General features: G+C 36.8%; 1 protein-coding gene across 7 annotated transcripts in view; it reads left to right on the top strand.

Annotated features, from left to right (window-relative positions):
• sh3pxd2aa (SH3 and PX domains 2Aa) overlaps window positions 1–23,167 on the top strand; it is a 122,452-nt gene that overhangs the window by 51,973 nt on the left and 47,312 nt on the right. For all 7 annotated transcript variants that reach the window (XM_017457865.3, XM_017457867.3, XM_017457863.3 and 4 more), the window contains exons 4-6: window positions 1,258–1,334; window positions 5,609–5,700; window positions 22,627–22,652. In XM_017457865.3, coding sequence (XP_017313354.1) covers window positions 1,258–1,334; window positions 5,609–5,700; window positions 22,627–22,652 — 195 coding nt within the window. The remainder of the gene's footprint in view (window positions 1–1,257; window positions 1,335–5,608; window positions 5,701–22,626; window positions 22,653–23,167) is intronic.

Genomic DNA, 23,167 nt, shown 5'->3' with positions numbered 1-23,167 from the left:
GATGTTTATCCCTTATGTTTGAGATATTTTTCATTTTTTTCATGTCAATATACATGTAGGATCATTTATATTCAGAAACGCTAATAAAAGTGACAGTCGAAAAACCATATAATACACAGGGAAGCAGCTCAGAACTGCTTGATATAGTTGGCAAGAATTTATCAGAGAATAAATAGGCAAAGTAATACAGGGCTGAACACAGAACAGGTGAACACAATAGGGTAATTAACCAATGAGAGGGCTGGGCAGAGACAGGACCAAAACCAAAAGAAAAGCACATGTCAAAATATAAACAAAATCACACAGAGAACTGGGAACATTGAGCACATTTGGGGTTGGCCTTGAACTGTGCTGTTTAGCACTTGAATGGTTTATCAGTTGGTTCTGTAAAGTGTTAGGGTCTCTCTCTCTCTCTCCCTCTCTCTCTCTCTCTCTCCCTGTTTCTATTTATGTCCCTCTCTCTCTGATGGACAGATGGCTCATCTGGCCCTGTTCAAACTCATATACAACCTTGAAAGTTTATGTATCACACACATGAAAACACTATATTTCTCTTTCCCAGCCGCATACCCAATTTAATAAGGCTTGACACACATACTGATAAACAATATCATAAAATGCCCCATGCTGTTCTGTGGCATTAAAGTCAATGACTCGTGGGCACAGGAATCCATGCCACATAGCACAACTCAATAGGGTGAGATTGAAATGACTTAGAGCTCAGAATTCATTGCTATTCATAAAAAAAGTACATCTTTGCACTTTTATGTCCTTGGAGGCCTCCACACGGCCTAAAAACAGCATCCCTAGTTCTTGGATTACCTGTTTAATCTGATTAGAGAACCATTTTGTTGGATCTCATATAATGCAGTAGGACTGAGATAATAGAGGAAGCTGACCCAAGGCCAGTCGAATTTGAATGCATTTTGTTTTGTATCAAATTGCAGTTGCGTTATGGGCACTAGAGTAGAAAAAGCCTCAAATTAGAAGGGATAAAGGGATTATAGTAGGTGTAACTCTAGCAAAATCTTCAAATTTGATCATGCTGTCAGGGAAATCTTGTTAATTGGTGATCAAAGTTAAGCAGTTTCTGGTGCACTGATCAGGCAGATGTTGATTTGCTTTCTGGGAAAAACAATCAGCTGTTTATTTATTTATTAATCATTTGTATTGTTTTTTCTTTCATGTTCAGTGCTAGAGTAGGTGCCTTGTGTTATTTTTAACTCTCTCCATTGGTGACTCTTTTTCCTCATTAAGGTAAAATCCTGTTTCGACGAAGTCATGTACGAGATGTGGCCATGAAGAGACTGCGCTTTATAGATGACTATTGCAGGGTGAGTTTTGCCTGCTTCCTTCAAATGTCCACAAATGTTAATCACTTTTAATGTTGAATGTGTTTTACATTCAGAGAGTTTGTGTGTTGCTAGGAGTCCTCTCATATCACGAGGTTCCTCAGGGTTATGTAATAGGTCCCTTTTTACGTTTACTTTCTCTGAAACAAACATGTAAACAAACATGTGTTAATGAAGAACAGCTGCTAGAGGGAGCTGGTAGAGTGAATGGGAATGTTTGGGAAGCCGGACTTTATGGCAACAAGCTCCATGACATTCTCAGAGCACTTTGTATGCACTCTGTTAGAGCAGTTCTTAAAAGAGCTTAAAGGAACATCTTTACCTCTGATTGTTACAAAGCCCTGACACTGGGTACAGCTTTCAAAACTGTGACACACTATTTTTTTATGTGTAGCATCTGACATACAGTTTCTTTTATAAGTTGTTACTATAGAAACAATAACTTAATAGAACAAATGAATTAATATAAACCTGTGATTTGAATTACAGCCGGTACTACTGCCCGAGAAAATTAACCAACACTCTCTGACCAATCAGAATTGAGAATTCAGCAACACTGTCTTATAAAACACTTTATTGTTCTGCTTCAAGCCCTATACACCCTATACACTGTTTAAAATATTTGCCATAAAGGTATCTTGCCAATATTTATTCCATTCCAATGAGTATTAAGTAAAGCCTTGGGAAACACAGCAGGTTCTGTTACTGCAAGTCCCATAACACTGATATGACAAGACCAGGTCTGTATGTTCTGCCAGTTAAGAAACACCTTGGATTTGGAAAAGGGAGATGTCTTCCTACAGCTCTATTAATGACTTCATTCTAAAATGTATCCTTGGTTATTTGAGGAAGCAGCACATTAGTGACCGATGCAAGAGAACAGTTTGCTTTGAAGTTGTTGGAGAGGGCGATGTTTACCACCCATTTCCTGTGCACTTTAATTAGACAAACGACCTCCATGTAATTGCCCGATGTTCTCAAGGAATGTGTTTACTCAAGGGATTCTCCTCACAAGTGCATGTATTTCTCACAAGCTGTCTGTCACTCTCCCCCCTTTTCCCTCTCAGTTGATGGTCTGTGCTAATGAGTTATCACAAGAAGCAAGCAATTCACTGTTTATGCAATTGAAAATGCATTCAAACACGCTAATTACGATTAGGGCTGGGCAATATAATGATATCAATAATGTGGTATAATAACATTACTGTATACTTTTTTTGCCATAAGAAGGAACTGACTGGACTAGGGCTGGGATATATTATATATTCATATCAGGATAAATTATGTCACAATAAACTGAGATATTGTGGGTATCATAATATCTTTCTATAATTTTATTTAAGAAAAAAACTGACTTAACTTACTCAAAGCAGATGATTTGAGTCGAAAATGAATGTTAAATGATCGTACTGAATCTTTGAGATACATTTTTAACATTTTTACATATTTTAATAGAATTTTCCACCATTTTATTGTTAAATCATTTATTTCATTTTTTTTTTTTTTTTTTTTTTTTTAAATAAAAGGATAATTAAACCAAGGTGTTAACATGTATCATTGACATGTCTTTATAAAATCACCCACCCACAGACTGGATGTTAAAAACTATTATTGTACCAATTCCTCCATTTGCTCTCCTTTTCTATTTAAAATACTATATATATATATATATATATATATATATATATATATATATATATATATATATATATATATATATATATATAAATAATTGGCACCAATCTGTTAATTGGCTCCAATTAGTGGCCCTTTTTGGTGGTTTGTGAGCAATCTTTTATATTGTCATACATACTGTGTATTCAAGCCATATTGCTCACCCTTAATCGGGACCTCCATTTTGTACACAGCAGAAGTGTTGTGTAAAACTGAGCAATCAAACCATGGTTCAGAAGAAATTTGTCAGTGTGAAAACAAACCATGAATCAATTCCTCATTTCCATCTGGAAATCATAGAGTATGGACTCAAGTATTCAGGCCAAGTACTATATAAAAGTTTGGTTGAATGTGGAAGCAGTACATTGAACCAACAGATATTTCAATAATGTGTAGTTGTTATAATATATCACATATACAGTTATTTTTTACTGAATGTAGGAACTCAATGCTTGCTATCGATCACACATATATGCTACAACTGTACATACTAATAAACTCGGATCTGTAGGGCTCAAATACACTTCATTCAGTTTAAAGTGCTTGAGAATCAGGTGTTCTTAAAGGAAAAACCTAATATATAATAGTAAATAAAATAGTAACTGTGGCATGTGGAAAAGTTTGGACATCCTTCAAGTTGTAAGGTCTTGGAACTTAATTAACTTGATAGTTTTAATTGACTCATGAGAACTTGTTAAGCAGGTAAAGAATTGTCATTACGAATAACAATTCCTAAGCATAATAAATTCTTTGACTCTTCAAACCTTGTGCTAACACTCAGCAACCACGGGCTCCTCTTAGCAGCTGACTGAGGATCGGAAATTGATGCTAATTGATGCCTACAAAGCAGAGGAAGGCTATAAAAAGATATCAGAGTGCTTCCAACTCACAATTCCAACTGTCTGAAATGCCATTAAGAAATAACGGGGAACTGAGAAATTCAAGGAAAGATCTAGAAGACTATAAAACTCAGTTAGAACTGCCTGTATGCTGGCTAGAAAGGCAAAGCAAAACACCTATATGACACTTAGCAGGAGGTTTTAGCTGACACAAGGGTGATGATGCACCATTCTACTTTGCAGTATTGCTTGCACAAACATGATCTGCATGGAAGAGTCATCAGACAGAAACCTTACCTGTGACCTTTTCACAGTGTGACCATCTCATGCATACCAAACAATATCTAGGCATTTTGGGGTTGTGTGACAGCCTGTGGCACAGGAATCATGGCAAAGACAGATGGAATAATGAATTCCAGTAAATATTAGAAGATATTAGAAGATTGTAACACAGTCAGTCGAGAAACTAAAAAGAGACTGGCTTCTACAACAAGACGATGATCCAAGACATACTTCAAAATCCACCACGTACTACTTCAAGAAATACAATCTCAAGCTTGACCATCCTTGAAAATCTTTGGGTAGATCTTAAACATGATGTGCATGCAAGACGTCCTATAAGAATTTCTCAGAACTAGAAGCATTCAGTAAGGAAGAGTGGGTGTTAATTCATCAAACAGGAATAGAAAGACTCTAAGCTGGCTACAAGCTGCAAGCTGTGATATCTTCAATAGGCGGTGTAACTAAATACTGATGTGCATTTCCTTCTTTTCACTTCAAATGTTTTTTGGCCAGGGGTGCCCAAACATATGCATACAACTATATAATGTCAATGTGGCTTTGAATATTACTGGAAAATCATGTGTGAGAAAAGAAGCTTTTTTGTGTGTGTGCAGCTAGCAGTGAGTGTTATCCCTTTTGTTTGAGATCGCTGACATGTTTTCTCCTATTGAACACCATTGTAACTGTGCTAGAAAATAACAGTGTGATATCAGCACAGCACATAACCGTAAACTTCCCACGAAAATAACGAAAATACTGCACTGACTAACAAATTAGCACCACAATCACTGAGCACATCACAGATATTTCAATAGAAACATATTTAATGCTTCTCAGTGTGGAGTTTTCCTTTAATAATAAACCATTTTGATTTCCCAGATTTGAGTAACAGGGTTGTAAGAGGATAAATTAATTGGATCATAATTATAGCAGCCTGTTTCCAGGTCGGGCGCTATTATCAAGACGTCTTACTGATCACTTACAGTCATCATACTGTTTTGAGGCCTACTTCCTGTTGAAATGATGTCATTGGCAGTTCAGGGCCAAATCCCCACATAACCAGCTTTCCCACGCAAATGTGAGGACCCCAGAGACCCCGAGTTCTCAGAGCGAATCCCGGCTGACGTCTTTATTTGGGTCTTGTGGCAAGCACTAGCATGAATCCTTATTATGTACACAGATATGTTCAAGCTCATGTGCTCAAAATCAGTGTAGCACCACCTATTGGTTTTTAACAGAACAGCATTTTCTATTTCTATTGCGAGACAAATAAGAAATAAAGAAAAGTATGTCAGTAGGATTGCTTAATCTTGAACACATTGTCAGAGTGATGTGAGCAGAACTCAGTCATCCTCCACGTCCTGTATGGATGCCTTGACAGTAAAACTCGGTGATGCTGCTGCCTGGAAGTCATGTGTGTCCCTGCTGATTGTCCCGTGTCATTTCCTCTTGGTGTATCAGGCGCTGGTGCGACTTCCTCCCCAGATCTCCCAGAGCGAGGAAGTACTGCGCTTCTTCGAGACCAAACCAGATGACACGAACCCTCCTGTAGAGTGAGTGTCATATGCACACACAAACACACAGAAACTTGCATGCTTGATTTACACTTTTTAAAGTGTTTTCACCAGGAACCTGGAACTTACTGCCATGTAGGAATGTTTCAATCGGGGAGGAGCTTGCCATAATGAACACCACTGATTGGTTAAATAAATAAAACTATAACTATAAACTATAACAACTAAATAAAACTATAACTGAAGCTATAACTATAACTATTGCTAAACACCAATTACTAAAATGTGTGTGTGTAGGTTTGGATGTGTGCTTTTTTTTAATACATTTTCTTGGTATGAAATGTATTTGTATTCTATTGTAGTCACTGCCAATACACAGATTGACAGACAAGTGTGTGTGTGTGTGTGTATTGTACTGTATTGTATTCCCTCAGGCTGTTCTGTAATTAGTATCAGAAGTTCAACTTTCACTTACACACTGTACTACATGGAGACAGAATTCAGCTGAGCAAAATAGCAATTCACAGGGAACAGAAGAGCATCTTGCTGTTCAACTTTCCCATTTTTGAGACCCCCCCCCACCCCGTGCCCCCCCCGTGCCGCCCCCCCCCTGGCCCCCCCCCCCCCCCCCCCCGCCGCCCCCCCCCCCCCTTCTACCTTAGATTCAGCATGAGGTCTTTGCACTTCAGTGTTTGCTTCTCTATGGGAAGTGTTCTCATAATTTTGCAGCCTGGGACCTTGTTGAGTGTAAAAACACCCCTTATACACCCCTTTTGAAAAAACTTTTGAACAGGATGATCGGTGTATTGTTATTATTTTGTCTTCTGGGAAATGTGTAAATCTTATGTAGTTTCTGAAGTGCAGTACTAAATGAAGCAAATAGATCTTTCAACAAAATAATAACAATTTACACCGATATCACCGAACTTAAGACCTCAGCTATATCTCTCCTCCTATTTTCTCCTTCTTGACATCTCTCTCTCTCTTCACATTCTCAATCTCTCTCCTGATCTTTTCCTTTTTCTATTATTGAACTATTATCCTCATACTCTGTTTTTTCCCCACCTCTCTATCCTACTCTCTGTATGTAAACATCACACGCGTTTCTAAATCAATTCTAAATCATTACATGCATATTAATATTTTTCTTTATGTCTTATCTACAGTGCTGCAGAAGGACTGCTTTTCAGTTACACATTATTTATAATACCAACATAGTAATTAATATTGTGTTAGCATTAATCCCTAACACGGGTATATTAGTGTGTGTGTGTGTGTGTGTGTGTGTGTGTGTGTATGTGTGTGTGTGTGAGAGAGTGTGAGAGAGAGAGAGTGTGTGTGAGTGTGTGTGTGTGTGTGTGTGTGTGTGTAAAATTTTTGAGTAGGAAATTGTTCTCCTGAGCTTGATAACAGATGAGTTGTTATAGCGAGATTTATTGGGTGGAAGGCTGATGATGGATTGATTCTGGGAGGTGTCAAGGCCAGTGTGTTTATGTGTGTGTGTGAGTGTGTGTGTGTGAGTGTGTGTGTGTGTGTGTGTGTGTGTGGTGGAACTGTGATATATGGTTGGGTTGTGTTGCTTTCTGCTCCCATTAAATCAAAACAAACCAGGGACACTGGCTTACTGGCTGCCCATGTACAATCAAGGAGTGTGTGTGTGTGTGTGTTTGTGTGTATGTGTGTGTGTGTGTGTACAGTTAAAGCCCTAAAAATCTCAGTAAACCCACAACACTCCAGGTGATTTTTAACATTGATCTTGGACCAGCTCTCCTCTGCTCAAATCCATAAGTCAGCCATTATGAAGCAAAGTGTATGACTGCATAAATACACAACTTCTATCCTCCATTTTACAGCACCATGGCGTTTAAGGAAATCTATGAGTAATGACAACTCAGTGATTAAACACCAGAGCTAGAACAGGTACCTCACTGACCTCTATGCTTGTTTAAGTGTCCATGTAATTGGAAGCACTCGTGTGTGTGCTGCTTATGTGTATATGAATGAATGTGTGTGTGCTCTTAATTCGTTTCTTTTTTAGACTCAGTGTATTGTACATGGCTCCTTTTCTTTTCTTTTCTCTCTTTGTAGTTTTTTTTTTTTAAATAGGGATGCTTTATAGAGATGTAACCAAATACGAATATGTTATTTGGATTGAACAGATAATAACAGATTCTAAACATATACAAATACAGATACAAAGAGGAGACAGATTATTTGAGTTCCAATTTACATACCATGCTGCCATTTCTACCTATTAGGAATGTAAGTGGATATGAATACCATCCATCCATCCATCTATTCGTCCATCCATTCACTTTCTGTATCACTTATCCTACATAGCGTGGTGGGTGAGCCTGGAGCCTATCCCAGGGGACTTGGGACACAAGGCGGGGGCACAATCACACACACACACACACACACACACACACTCACACACCCATTCACAATTTGGAAATGCCAGTCAGCCTGCAACACATGTCTTTGGACTGGGGGAGGAAACCTGAGTACCCAGAGGGATACGAATACCTCATTTAAAAATAAAAAATTATTCCCGGAAAATCATAGAAGCATTAAGATTCATGACTAGCAGCAGCAGCAGCAGCAGCACTGCACCGCAGCAAGTGCTTTATATATTGCGGATTTTAAATTCTGCATCGGAGGCATGACCATGCGAGGAATAGTTTGAAGATTCTGGCATCCTACATTTGAGAATAACGTAGAAAATCTTAATAAAGAAAGTGAATAGGATTTAAAAAGAAAAACTTACTCAATTACCAATTCAATTCAATTACAATTGAATACCTGCCTTTCAGTGGTATTTTTTCATATAAAATTGGCAGTAATTGTGTGTTATCAGGTTTGTACATGCTGTTACATTTGAGAATTTTTAGTAAATCAGGCCCTGGGCCTGTAATGCTCTGTGTCCTCATATAGTTACATTTACATTTGCAGCATTTAGCAGATGCTCTCCTGCAGAATGAAATGCATTGTAGTGCACATCAAAAAAAAAAACTGGTTCCAAACGTCAGCATCTTCGTATATCATCGAGCTAGAACCCTGTTTAAGAGAGGTTAGTACACACACATTAAGGGATTAACATTTTTTTCTCTCTCTAATTTCTTTCTTTCATACAATTCTTTTAAATTTGTGCTGTCTTGAACAATGAAATAAATAGTTTGGTATAGCAAGTAAATGCTAGCTAATATCTGCAGTGGAAGTCAGCTGGTTAACTCGGGTAGCTAGGTAACTTGATGTTCCTATGAGTAAACTGGACCATATACACACAAACAAAAGAGAAATACATTCTATAAAAAAGGGAATGGAAATCAACTCCTCTGACATTTTCAGTCAGTATAAACAAATGAATTATCACCACAAGTCTGTTATAAGATTAGTCAGGACACTGGTGGGTTTCTGTGTGTAGAGTATCATGTTTAGCTGTTGGTGAACAGGGTGATGGGAAAGGGAAGGGGTGTGAGCCCCATGCTGGGCAAACAATTCACACCTCTCCACAATAACATTGGTACAAAGATAAAACGGACAGCACAGCTAAAGTTTTTGTAAGAATAAAAACAGTGTATACAGCCGCCAAAATAAAATGATAACATTTAAACCTCATGAAACTCTTATGAAAAACTGCAAATTCTTAAAGACCTTAGTGTCTACTTTCGCTTGAGCCATTACCCACTACCGCGGAGTGTGAAATCACAAATAAATTCTGAACACGAGTACCCCAAAACAGGTGGAAATTCCAGTTTTTGTCCTCTGGTAAAAAAAAAAAAAAAAAAGTTAAATAAAGTCTTAAAAATGCTACATATTTCCAATTTGAGTGAGGAATTAAACACCTGGACAATTATTCTCAAAAGCTGATTTTCCCCCAGTATTGCACTGGAGGGACTGCAGCTTGTCCATTTAAGAGAGAAACAAAGAAAAATGACAAACATGGCGACATGGGGTTGGGAAAGTGGGAGAGATTTTACATAAAGATGGCCTTTGAGTGCTGGGAATAATCCAAGACTTGTTCTCAGTTCAGTACTTCACCACACACACACACACACACACACACACACACACACGCATAAAAGAAGTGTGTCCATCTTCATTAAAGTGTGTTAGTCACAAGATCAGAAGCCTGCAGAACTTCGGCAACAGACAACAGGAGAGCAGTAAGTGACAAGAAGTTTTCAATGCAATGAAGTTTTTGTATATGAAACGCCACCTGCTGGGTAAAGCGTGAACTGCACTAACCCTAAACAATAAACTTAACTTGATCCAGCTCAAATGCCTGTGTGTCAGATGTTTCTGCAGCGGTAGAGAATCTCCAGGTGGATAAACAGCACTGACTAGAAACAGTTTACACGAGAGGATATTGAGGTAATTAATTTTCAACACTGCTAAATTATAAGCTGCTTTGTTATCCAGTCAGATAATATATATATATATATATATATATATATATATATATATATATATATATATATATATATATATATATATATGTGTGTGTGTGTGTGTGTGTGTGTGTGTGTGTGTGTGTGTGTGTGTGTATAGGCACCCTGTCCAGGGTGTACCCTGCTTTGTGCCCGATGCGCCCTGAGACAGGCTCCAGGTTTCCCCGTGACCCTGAAAGAAGGATAAGCAGTAGAAGATGGATGGATGGATGGATATATATATATATATATATATATATATATATATATATATATATATATATATATATATATATATCCATGTGTGTTTTGATGCATTTGACATTACTTAAAGAGGGACAAGCTTCATTAGCAAACACTAAGTACTAAAATGAGAATTTAAATAAAACCCTGATTATTAAACTGAAATAACATAATAAAATAGGAGCAGGAAACAATTATATAAAATAACTAGACAAAACTGTTACAAATTAAAGGCAAATGATCACACTGTATATTTAAATGGCCCAAAAAACGAGGAAGGAATACAACACCAACACCACTGAAAATCCTGGAAGAGTTACATTTCATTACGCAGACCTGGAAAAGATTTGGAAAATGATACGATATCAGTTTTGTAATTAGCTTCAATATTATCACCATATGAAACAGTACCTCAATTTAATTTAACAACAAAAAAAGATTCATTAAGTAATTTTATTTTCAGAGAATGTGTGATGAACCCGCCAAACAAAAATGCTATGAACACAATAAACTGTTTAATAAGCCTCTCAGTTAAAATTGTTATAGGTGGTTACAAATAAATGAATTAGTTTAAGTAATAAAAATATAGTTAAAAAAATAAGAATTTATGGGAGTAGTTGGTAAATTTTTGCTGTATATCAACAATGTGCAATGGTGGAAAGTATCATATCATTATACTTGTCAATAGTCTCAAAAATGTTTCAGGGTACAATCCCAATTACTTTACATTTTCCAGACTATAAATGGCAGAGATTTGTATTATTGCATCAAAAACAAAAGTGGAGATTAATGTATTGTTGCCATATGGCAACACCATGCAGTAAAGGGTTAAATACAACAAAAGACGCTAGCAGGATTTCATGTTCATTTCTGAGATTAAGATATAAGATGCGTTTACATGGACAACAATAATCCACTCTTAATCTGATTAAGACCATACTCTAATTAAGAAACTACCATGTAAACAGCAATTTTTACTCACCTTAATCTAATTAAGGTCATAATCGAAGTAAGCAATAATCTAATTAAGACAGGTGGCGAACTCCTGTTTTAGTCGCATTATGGACGTGTAGTAGTGACACGTAAACACCTTAATCACATTATGAGCGTCGTGTGGGAGTTTTCACCGCATTTTGCGACAGGACACGATCACACACGGCAGTTTTACGTTTTACGGCGAACAAGAGAGTTCGGCTGTGTCCCAAATCGCATACTTTCCTACTATAGGCCTGTAGTGGGGAAAAATACATGTATCTCGGCTACTATATAGACGGTAACTACGCGATTTGGGACACACCCACCGCTTCAAGCAGTTGTCTATTAGCACGTATAGCATGACAATTAATTAACTGCACTTAAAGCGTTCGTAAAAAAAAAATAAAAAAAAAATAAATAAAAACCGCCAAAACTGTATACGGTACCATAACGAAGATGAACTGTATGTTGATACGTGAAATTCTGGAGGGACGTCGGACGGCGTGGTGCGGTGACATAATGACGCAGGCTGTTAATCTAATTATGTTCAAAAACATGTAAAACAGGAACATGACATAGTATTCTAAAAGCGACTCATGTAAACACCTTAATCACATTATTATCTTACTTAGAGTAAGGTCAATAATTAGATTAGTGCTGTCCATGTAAACGTAGTCATAGAGCCATATCTGAAAACACTGTGTGTTATGTTTTTATGTAACATAGCAAACAACAGCTACAACAGTAGTTTGATCCATGTGCTCATATTTATCTGCTGTACCATGTTAATACCAGTAGAGGTCATGGTTAGCTCTTTAGATGGACCAAAAATGTGATCAGATGGCAGAAATCATGTGACACATCTCATTTACAATCAGTGCTGTAATGTTTACTACCACTGTAAGGTACTGACGTATTGGCTGACATGAAATAAGTCGAAACCAGCAGTTTGGATCGACCGGAAATAAAACAGACAGCAGCTTTGTGTTCTTTTCTCTCCTCTAAATGTCCTAAAAGGATTTTCTCAGACACTAATGTAGTTACAGTCTGGCTCTCTCCCTTTCTCTCTCTATCTCTAGTATTCAATACACAATGTCTGACCTTGTTTTTTTCCTGTGTGCCACACATCCAGTGCTCACAGACGAATCTTTGGCATTTCCTGGAATTTTTGGTGGAATTCTCAGACCTTCTTTTTACGATCCATGAAGTTGTTAAATGACAAAATGTAATCCTGGACCATTAGGTTTTCAGCACAGTAATTAGGGGACTCATTTAAAGGAATGCTGTAACGTTTTGTTTTTGTTTGTTGTCTCGTTTTAATCTAATACATCTGTAGTGCATATGTGATTTCCACAGACAGTTAATACAGTTTACTCTAAACTCAGTAATATCACTAATTCTAAGGGTAATTGTTGAAGTATGTATAAATGTTTCAAACATGCATCCATGAAATACGAATTCAAAACTACAAACAATAAAAGTCTTGGCAGTAGACAGACACGACAGAATTCCATACCAACACGGTTCAACAAGACTTCAGCAAAACATTCACGAAAAAATTACTTGCACTTTTTCTAAGAATTCCAAAAGTTCTCTCTGAAAAAGCAGTCCCGTTTCCCAAACTGATTTATTTGCAAAAGAAAAAAACAATAACATTTGACTGGATAATTTATGAAAGCACACATTTCACAGAATTTCACAGAAATGTTTATTAACGCCTCCATAACTGCCCTTAGACTTCCATTTTGAGTACAAGTCACTGTTTTTCCATTCTTCACTTTGTACTTGTCCAAATTCTTGTTTGTTGTAATCACACATACACTAGAGATATAGAGGATAGAGATTAGGTTGGAAAAACGCTGGACTATTCCTTTAACCATTTTTTTGCTCTTAAATACTAGTGTTGCATTCCAGTTAAACGTTTCCGTGTCCAGTTGTATCTAAGACGACCTACAAGGAACCTGTACCTAATAATTAGGATTTTTTCAGTGAATTCTTCTGCTTGTCTGCATCTCTCTCTCTCTCTCTCTCTCTCTCTCTGTGGTTTAGATATCCTCAGATCACTTTCCTGCACGCTTCTGTGTATGTTTAAAGCAACACTGATTACTTCAGATGATTAATTGGTAGCGCAATGGAGGAATACAATTTCAGCCTGGAGGTCAGTTCACCCTGACCCTGTTAGCTTAAAAGCTTTTGACTATTTAAAAAAAACAGAGGGGGTTGGACACCATGATGGATGGGATTTACTCTATTAGAGGGGTGTTTAAAGCTGAGGGTGGGGTCAAAGGGTGGTTGCTTTGGATGGTGGGCACACTCATGCCAAGATTTATGGTTATTTATTAGAAAGACATACATTAATCTATGAATTGAAGCCTCATGTTTATCTATACAGAGTGGTAATGTGGAACGTAGACTTTTGCACATAATGAAATCATTCGAAATACACCAAGGTGCCAGGATGTAGATCAACATTTTAATGCACGCTTTAGCAGAGGTTTTGTGATTTTTAAATTAGTAATTCATCTTAATTTTGATTCTGTTTATATATCTGTTTCTTTCCAATTTTACAGACTTTCACTTAAAAAAACCTGATTCATATATAAGCATACTTTTTTTTCATATCATGAAATAGGCTTGGATGAAGTAAAACAGCAAAAAGTGCATGTCCAGGACTGAATTTGGAAAGTGGTGATTCCACGCTGGACTATCTCTTTAAAAATAAATAAATAAATAAATAAATAAAATTATATATATATATATATATATATATATATATATATATATATATATATATATATATATATATATATATATGTGTGTGTGTGTGTGTGTGTGTGTGTGTGTGTGAAACATTATTATTTCATTTTATATATAAAATAATATATGTGTGTGTGTGTGTGTGTGTATAATTTTTTTTTCGATATTATATATTAAATATGTATTTCAGCCATTCAACAAAATGTGTTATGTCATCTCAGGCAACAGTATCTCTTTAATTCTCAAGTTTTTTGTAACAGGGTTCAGTTTTAAATTAAACTAGCATCCATTCTGATGGCATAAGGATGTTACATTCTAATGATTTGCTTAATATGAATTTTTTAATTTTATTTAATAATGTACTTCCAATGTATAATTTGAGTAACAGTGTTGTACATACAGTCAATATCACAATATCACTGAACATAAGGAAGTAATAATGAGAGAACTTCCTTTTCTTCTTCCCACGAGCTTCTGAAAATTATTTGGTGCGACTTTCTGTTGAACATCCAAATATTTCATAGAGGTGAATGGGTGCAGGTCACAGGGTTGAATAAATATTGTGGGACACAACTAAAATGGAAATTTTTCATAATCTATAATGGATGACTAATGGATGAATATTCATATATTAATGCAAAAAATAATATGATTTTTGAAGTATTCTCATAATTATGCTTCAATGTAAAGTGTAGTTATAGTGGGCTATGAGGCAAAAAGTATGTTGTTTTCTAAGAGCTACAGACAGGTTTTTTTTTTTTTTTATTAGTTTTAACAGGCACATGGGTTCTTATGAAGGACAATTTCCCTGTGTTTGAAATGGCTTTAACCTTTTACTTCACATAAATAATTGTAAATAAAATATCAATGGGACACAAATGGCACCCTGAACACTGTAAGGGAATAACCTTCTGGTACCTGGAAACTTTTAGCTACAGAATCTGCAGGCTGAGAAAGCTAGCTGACTTAGCTAATGATTGTATTGGAAAAATAAGTTTTGATTGTTGTGGTATATTTTGACAGGTTTGGCTACTGTTAATACTGTTAAATCTCTGCAACTCATAAACTATGACACAGATACAGAAACCCCATTTTGCCATCAAATGTAAACAAGTAAACAAGTAAACAAGCTAGTTAATTAGCATTTAACTAGCCAGCTAGTGAGGTAGCTGATCTAATGTTAGTCTGGAACAAAACTGTACTTTCTGTATTTTGACAGTTTGTTAATTTCTGTAAATCATGATATTTACAATCAGGAAAACACATCTGTGTCAAATGTGAGAGTGTTTACTAGCTGTTAGCTTGTTAGGTGTGTAACTAATTAGAGATGACAGGGGGATATGAGAGTATTTTTCAGAATGTATACTGTGTATAAGGTTCTTATATTCTGTCTAGTAGATTCATCTGCACTAAAACACATTAAATGATTTTATTCTACAAAAATGTAATGTTTTAAAATGGTTTTAAATGTCTGAGGTACTTTAAGTTAGTGTGGTGGATATTAACTCTGATGAGGCTAGAGTGGGGAGGGGAGGATAATGTGTTTGTGTTTAGGGATTGTATAGTGGGGGTTAGCTTCAAGAGCTAAAAACTACACAAACTATGCATACAAATTTACTATCTAGAAGTTTGCTTATCATACACCTGTCATATATTCCTGCTTAGCAAAATGACATGAGAGTGTGATGAAAAGAGCTTTCTTTTTTTCTTTGACTAGATTAGATTATAACATGTTTTGCTCACCCTGCTGAAAAAAACACTAGAAACCATCATATAATTTGTATTGGTTGTACTTGTTAGAATGGGAATTGTATTGGTTTTAATGGAAACTGTAATGTAGGTCCCTGTAGGTCTCTACTGGTAATTTGTTGCCTTCTATGTCTAGTGGATACCATTAAGGACCAGTAATGATAAAGGGTTTAATGGGCGGTTTGTAATGGTATATGTAGTGGAAACCATTCGAATGAAAACCATCTGTAATAGTTTCTATTGTTTTTTTCAGCAAGGTGGTCATGTGATGAACCCTTCAGTCCTGTCATCTACAGTATTTCTCTGTTATGACAGCATTGGGGGCTGGCCTACCTGCGTGTTAGATTTGGGAAAACACAACTGTCTTGCGACATGGCTGTAGCTGGCTTAGACTCAGTACAGCATCAAAAACAGGAAAGATCTACTCAGAGCCAAGACCATGTTTTGGCCGTGTTTGGAAATATTACGTAATTTCTTGGTATCTCCAAAACTGATGATCTGGTTTTTTTGGCATGTGTTTTCTTGTTTGTCTGTGTATGAGGAAATGGAGTCCAGCAAAGCTGGGCTTGTCAACAAAAACACATCCCGTAACTTTTTAACATCATTTGAATATTGTTTCCTGTGTATGTCTAGTGTTCATGATCTCTTTTTTTAATTGTTCTACCCTGTCTGTTTTCTCACACTGTAATTCCTTTTTTTCTGTCTGTTTTGTCTCTTTGTTGCTTTCATTATGTCTGTCCCAGTTACTTATTTCTTGCTTAATCAGTCTCTTGGGATTTGAGTAGTGGGAGACAGGGGTCAGAGAACAGCCAGGTCAGCTTGTCCTCCTCCCTCCTGTTCACACCCCATCTCTCTCTCTCTCTCTCTCTCTCTCTCTCTCTCTCTCTCTTACTCTTACTCTCTGTCTGTCTGCTCCCCATCTACCATCAACCATCACCCCATTCCTGTCTCCTGTTTTCCCTTTTCTCCTGATGCCCCCCCCCCACATACACACACACTGTGTAATGTTTTACAGATGCTCTCTCTCCTTCTCTTTCTCTGGCACCTTTTCTAGTCCTCTTCTGTTCATACACTCCATCCCTACAAGGTGAATGCCTCCTAGGGCCTTACACTGAGCCACACAAGTGTTAAATGGTTTTGTTTACTTTTTTGTTTACAGCTTTGCGTAGGCCTCAGGATTCTTGTAAATACTTCTTAATGATGGAGTCACCTTTCCAGCAACATCTACTAAAACCTCCCTTGCGTCAATATCTGCAAGAGTTACTCACACATACTGTGAGGTAATACAGAGAAACAGAAAGGCTGTATAGTGTTTGTTCATGCTTATGTTTTTAAGCTCTTGGGAAGAATTCAGCTTTGGGATCTTACTGATTGTTTTTCTAACGCAATGTAGCATCGAGTTCCCACTATCGCAAAAGCCCTGAGGATGAAAAATGAGGCAAAACACTCTGAACAGTCTGGTTTGAAACATTTCACAACTACATAAAGGCTTTATATTTACTTTTTTTTTTTTTTTTTTAAAGGAAAACATATAAATATATTTTTATATATTTATATGTTTATATATATATATATATATTTATATAAATATATTTAAATATATTTATATTGAAATATTTGTGATGTGATCAGCAATTCTGGTGCTAATTCATTGGATGGTGCGGTATTTTTGTAATTCTTGTAAGAAGTTAGCAGTTGTCTTCCACAATGAATTCACATCAGGGACATTCAGTACGTTTACATGGACAACAATTGCTGCATTTACATGGACAACAATAATCCACTCTTAATCTGATTAAGACCATACTCTAATTAAGAAACTACCATGTAAACAGCAATTTTTACTTACCTTAATCTAATTTAGGTCATAATCGAAGTAAGCAATAATCTAATTAAGACAGGTGGAGTACTCCTGTTTTAGTCGCATTATGGACGTGTAGTAGTGACATGTAAACACCTTAATCACATTATGAGCGTCGTGTGGGAGTTTTCACCGCATTTTGCGATAGGACACGATCACACACGGCAGTTTTACGTTTTAACAGCGAACAAGAGAGTTCGGCTGTGTCCCAAATCGCATACTTTCCTACTATAGGCCTGTAGTGGGGAAAAATACATGTATCTCGGCTACTATATAGACGGTAACTACGCGATTTGGGACACACCCACCGCTTCAAGCAGTTGTCTAATAGCACGTATAGCATGACAATTAATTAACTACACCTAAAGCGTTCGTAAAAAAAAAAAATAATAAAAACACCCAAAACTGTATACGGTACCATAACGAAGATGAACTGTATGTTGATACGTGAAATTCTGGAGGGACGTCGGACGGCGTGGCGCGGTGACGTAATGATGCGGGCTGTTAATCTAATTATGTTCTAAAACATGTAAAACGGGAACATGACAGGAGTATTCTAAAAGCGACTCATGTAAACACCTTAATCACATTATTATCTTACTCAGAGTAAGGTCAATAATTAGATTACCGCTGTCCATGTAAACGTAGTCAGTAATCCAATATTAACCCGATTAAGACAATACTCTGATTAAGACACTACCATGTAAACATCAATTTTTAATTACCTTAATCTGATTAAAGTCATACTCGAAGTGAACACAAACCAAATTGAAACATGTGGAGTATTCCTGTTTTAGTTGCATTATCGACGTGCGTTACAGACGTGTACACACCTTAATCACAATATTAACGTTGTGTGGGAGTTTTCACCGCATTTTGCGACTGGACACACAGCAGTGCTCAACTGTTTTACAGCAAACAAGAGCGCATGGCTGCGTCTGAAACCGCGTGAAATACATGTATCTCGGCTACTATATAGAGGGTAAGTACGCGGTTTGGGACGCAGCTCACGGCTTCAAGCAGTCGTCTATTTGCACGTACAGCATGACTAATAATTAACCGCACTTAAAGAGTTCGTAAAAATGAAACACCCAAAACTGTATACGGTACCTTAACAAAGACGAACTGTATGTTGATACATGATATTCTGGAGGGAACATTGGATGGTGTGGCGCGGGGACGTAATGATGTGTGCTGTTAATAAATCTATGTTCTATAACATGTAAAATGGGAACATGAAAGGAATATTCTAAAAGCAACTCATGTAAACAACTTAATCACAATACTGTCTTATTCAAAATAAGGTCAATAATTCGATTACTGCTGTCCATGTAAACGTAGTTATTGTTAGTGCAGGTACAATAGTGTTTAATAGGAGAATAGTCTGATTTTGCTGTTAGCGCCTAATAACAAAAAAGCTGATTTTCTTAACATTATTCCGTGCCATATTAATGAAAAGTCCAATGTAGAAGTAGTGGAGTTACAGAATGCAATGCAGCAATACACTGCAATTGAAGTGCTGATTGGTTAGCATGTGAATAACATGATGGTTTTGATGTCTGTATTAGCATAAACGTTGAAGATTTGGAAACTACTCTGTTTGAGCAGCGTGTAAAGATAAGGTGCTGAGAAAGCTGGACAGATTAAAACAATAAAGTGCTGCTGCATTGCCCTTTTTATGTAGAGATGAAATGAGCGCTCAATCCTACTGGCACCACTATCTGGAGGTAGTCGAACGCACTTGTGGGTAATGTAGGAAACTGTTAACCAAAGTGAAAATAGATGTCAATGAAGGAATTTTTTTTAAAAAAGAAGTCCACTCAGAATTTTTATTATAAAATAAAATATTGGATGCCACTGAAAACCAAATGTTAAATATAAAGATTCATATGCAGTTCGTCACTGGGTGGATTTCTCTTTAAAGTCCTTCAAGTTAGCTTATTATTGAGTTTTTCCATCTGAAGCAGTATGCAGTTACAACAAGGAATTCTTAAGGCTACATGATACTGTTATAAGACGTCCCAAATACACTGAGCTCAGTTGTTATGATGTACTCATGTAACTCAGCCTGGAAAGTGTCTTAACACAAGCTTATATCAATGAAATTCTGTCACATAAACATTACATAAAAATGGACAAAAACATTGTATCTTGACATGAAGTACATGGAGGTCTAGTTGTCATGTAGCCTTATCAATAGAGCTGCCTATGCATATATATATATTGTTAATGTAATTTAATAAATAGATGTGTGTGTGTTTGGGAAGGTTGAATCTTGTTTAACTGCATGAAAGTGCTGCAGGCTTGCTTTAAGAGTCTCCAGAGGAAGTTGCTCTAGTTAAGCACTTTTCAGCATGGCGCCCTCTCTTATTTAATTCACCATTTAAATGGCCTTCAGATTTTAGCACGCAAGCTTTGAGTGGTGCTTTAGTTTCTGATGCTAGCATACCAGAAGTATGCCAGAACTATTAACTTTAACTTGCCATGCAATGAATGGAAGACTATAGCATTATTTAACAGCTGTTAATGTTATAGAATTCACTGCTTTGATACATTGCCACTCGATACCGTGGATCTATGAATTAAAAAGAACATAAACATACACGACTATATTTTTGTGCTTACCGCCTCTTCACTCCCTTAATTTAACAGTGATCTTGGGAGCTGTAACACCAAGACCTGTAGTCCTTTTTTTCCTGTAATTTAAAGACACCCATGTGACACCATGAGGTCATACCCCTAGCATTCTGGGTCATCAGCCTCCACTTTCAGACAGAATGCCGTCAAACAGTCTCTATTTATTTTGTTCAGGAACTTATTACTTGGTTTGGAAAGAGCATTTAATGTCTATTCACAGCAAAGCATATTGATGTACTCTTTGGTCTAAGAGTCTTTAAAAGCAGAATAGGAGACTGGAAATGGGAATTTTCCTGCTGTTTATTCTGTAGAGAGCATACATTAGTGACTAGCATGTCCTTCACAGTGTTAGTTTGATTTTGAGCCCCTCAAACTGCAGTTCAAATATCGCTCGAGGACAGCGATATTTGTCCTTGAGTTCTGTTCCCGTTCAGCCAACAAAGACAGGCATTCTGACTCTCGAGCCATGCCGCTCCAGAATGTTCCGGGTGACCTCAGGCACATGGGGCAGAAAGAGATCTTTTATTCGCTTTCCAGAGACACAAAGGGAGAGGCTGGGAAAAGGATGGATGGATGGATAGCCATGCTAAGAGGGATTATGTCTTCCCAAATATAGTACATTGGCTTAATAGTATAGTGCAATGGATTGAGTACAGTGCATGGGTTTGGACAAGTGATTTTGAGTATAGTGGAATGACTTAAAAGAATATATCAATGATTTAAGAATATAAGGCAGTGGCCTATCGTACAATGGCTTAAGAGTATAGTGTATTAAGAGTATAGTGCAGTTGCTTAAGAGTATAGTGTATTAAGAGTATAGTGCAATGGCTTAAGAGTATTGAGAGTATAGTGCAGTATCTTAAGAGTATAATACACTGGCTTAAGAGTATATTGCAATGGCTTAAGAGTATAGTGTATTAGGAGTATAGTGCAATGGCTTAAGAGTATAGTGTATTAAGAGTATAATGCAATGTCTTAAGAGTATAATACAATGGCTTAATAGTATAATTCAATGGCTTAATAGTATAATTCAATGGCTTAAGAGTATAATACAATGGCTTAAGAGTATAGTGTATTAAGAGTATAGTGCAATGGCTTAAGAGTATAGTGTATTGAGAATATAGTTCAATGGCTTAAGAGTATAATACAATGGCTTAAGAGTATAGTGCAATGGCTTAAGAGTATAGTGTATTAAGAGTATAGTGCATTTGCTTAAGAGTTTGGTGCAGTGGCTTAAGAGTATAATGCAATGGCTTAAGAGTATTGTACCATGGCTTAAGAGTACAGTGCAGTTCCTTAAGAGTATGGTGCAATGGCTTAAGAGTAAAGTACAATGGCTTAAGAGTATAGTGTATTAAGAGTATAGTGCATTTGCTTAAGAGTATAGTGTATTAAGAGTATAGTGAATTTGCTTAAGAGTATAGTGTATTAAGAGTATAGTGTATTAAGAGTATAGTGAATTTGCTTAAGAGTATAGTGTATTAAGAGTATAGTGCATTTGCTTAAGAGTATAGTGTATTAAGAGTATAGTGCATTTGCTTAAGAGTATGGTGCAGTGGCTTAAGAGTATAGTATCATGGCTTAAATTAATATAATTCATTATAGTGTGGAACCTTGTGCTGCTCATTATTAATGTATGTTTCTCTTTTGGGTGAATGCTATTCATTATCACTCTTACTAGGGTTTCAATTACATTCATATTTGATATTTCCAAGGTGTATCATACATTATCTTTTTTTCTGGTATTTGTTGACATTATTTCTCTTTTATAATTCTCTTTGTATATCTTTGCCTCTTTGTGCTTCTCTACATTCTCTATAGTCTTACATTTGCGCACACACACACACACACACACACACACACACACACACACACACACACACACACACACAGACAGACACACACACACACACACAACTGATCATACCTTAACAGCTGAGGAGCCAAATCCAATTCATTAATCTAGTAAGCAGTGAGGGTTTAGCAGGTCCTCCCTCCATCCTCTGGAGAAACTGAGAGTGAGACTAGAGAAGGGGAGGGAGCAAAAAAAAATGAACAGGGTTTGAGGGGACAGAGACTGGCTCTGTTTGGGTCACATGATAAGCTGCTGTCTGTTGTAGCATCAGCAGCTCGTCTTCCAGCCTTCAGGATCAAACACTCACACGCTCATCACTGTACCACACATTTTCGCTCGTGCATGTGTGTGTATGCGTGTGTGCGCGTGCGAATGTTATCAACAAGGACTTCAGTTGCAGCTGGAGGATATACAACCAGAACTCTAGTCATGTCTTTCTGTTGTTTCTTCTTTTTCAGGGACTATGGCACCAAGCGGAAATCAGGTAAGACAGAGAATATCACACCATCACTCTTAAACCTGTTGCACTAATCAGCTGTCTGTAGAAGTGTGCACTAACATCATCATTGCTCAGCATCTTTCACATTCCGTGCATGCTCACTGAATGACTTGCAGTTTTGTTGGATTAAAATGCAGCACAGTATCTAGGCTATCTAAGTCTAGACTAGGTGTGATGAGGAAATCTGACATTGCTTTATGCCACACACACACACACACACACACAAAACTATTTCTGTGACAAGATGTTTAAAGAAGCATTCAGATGCTGGCATTCAGGTTTTGAAGCTTAGGCAACACATGTGCATGTGTTTAGGGAGGTGTGGCGTTGCGAGGACATTGAAGGGAAGACTGTATTTATATGCATTTTAAGTAAAAAACAAACAAACAAACAGTTAACTGTTAAAGGTGTCATTTAAAGGTGTGGTCAGTAATTATTAATTTATAAAAAGCCTTTTATAGTATTTGTCAAAAGTTTGCCTCACATTTTATGTGTTGCAC

This window comes from Ictalurus punctatus, chromosome 26 (assembly GCF_001660625.3).
Source record: "Ictalurus punctatus breed USDA103 chromosome 26, Coco_2.0, whole genome shotgun sequence".
NCBI lineage: Eukaryota > Metazoa > Chordata > Actinopteri > Siluriformes > Ictaluridae > Ictalurus > Ictalurus punctatus.
The sequence above is the reverse complement of the archived record's forward strand: the minus strand, read 5'-3'. Positions and strand labels throughout refer to the sequence as shown.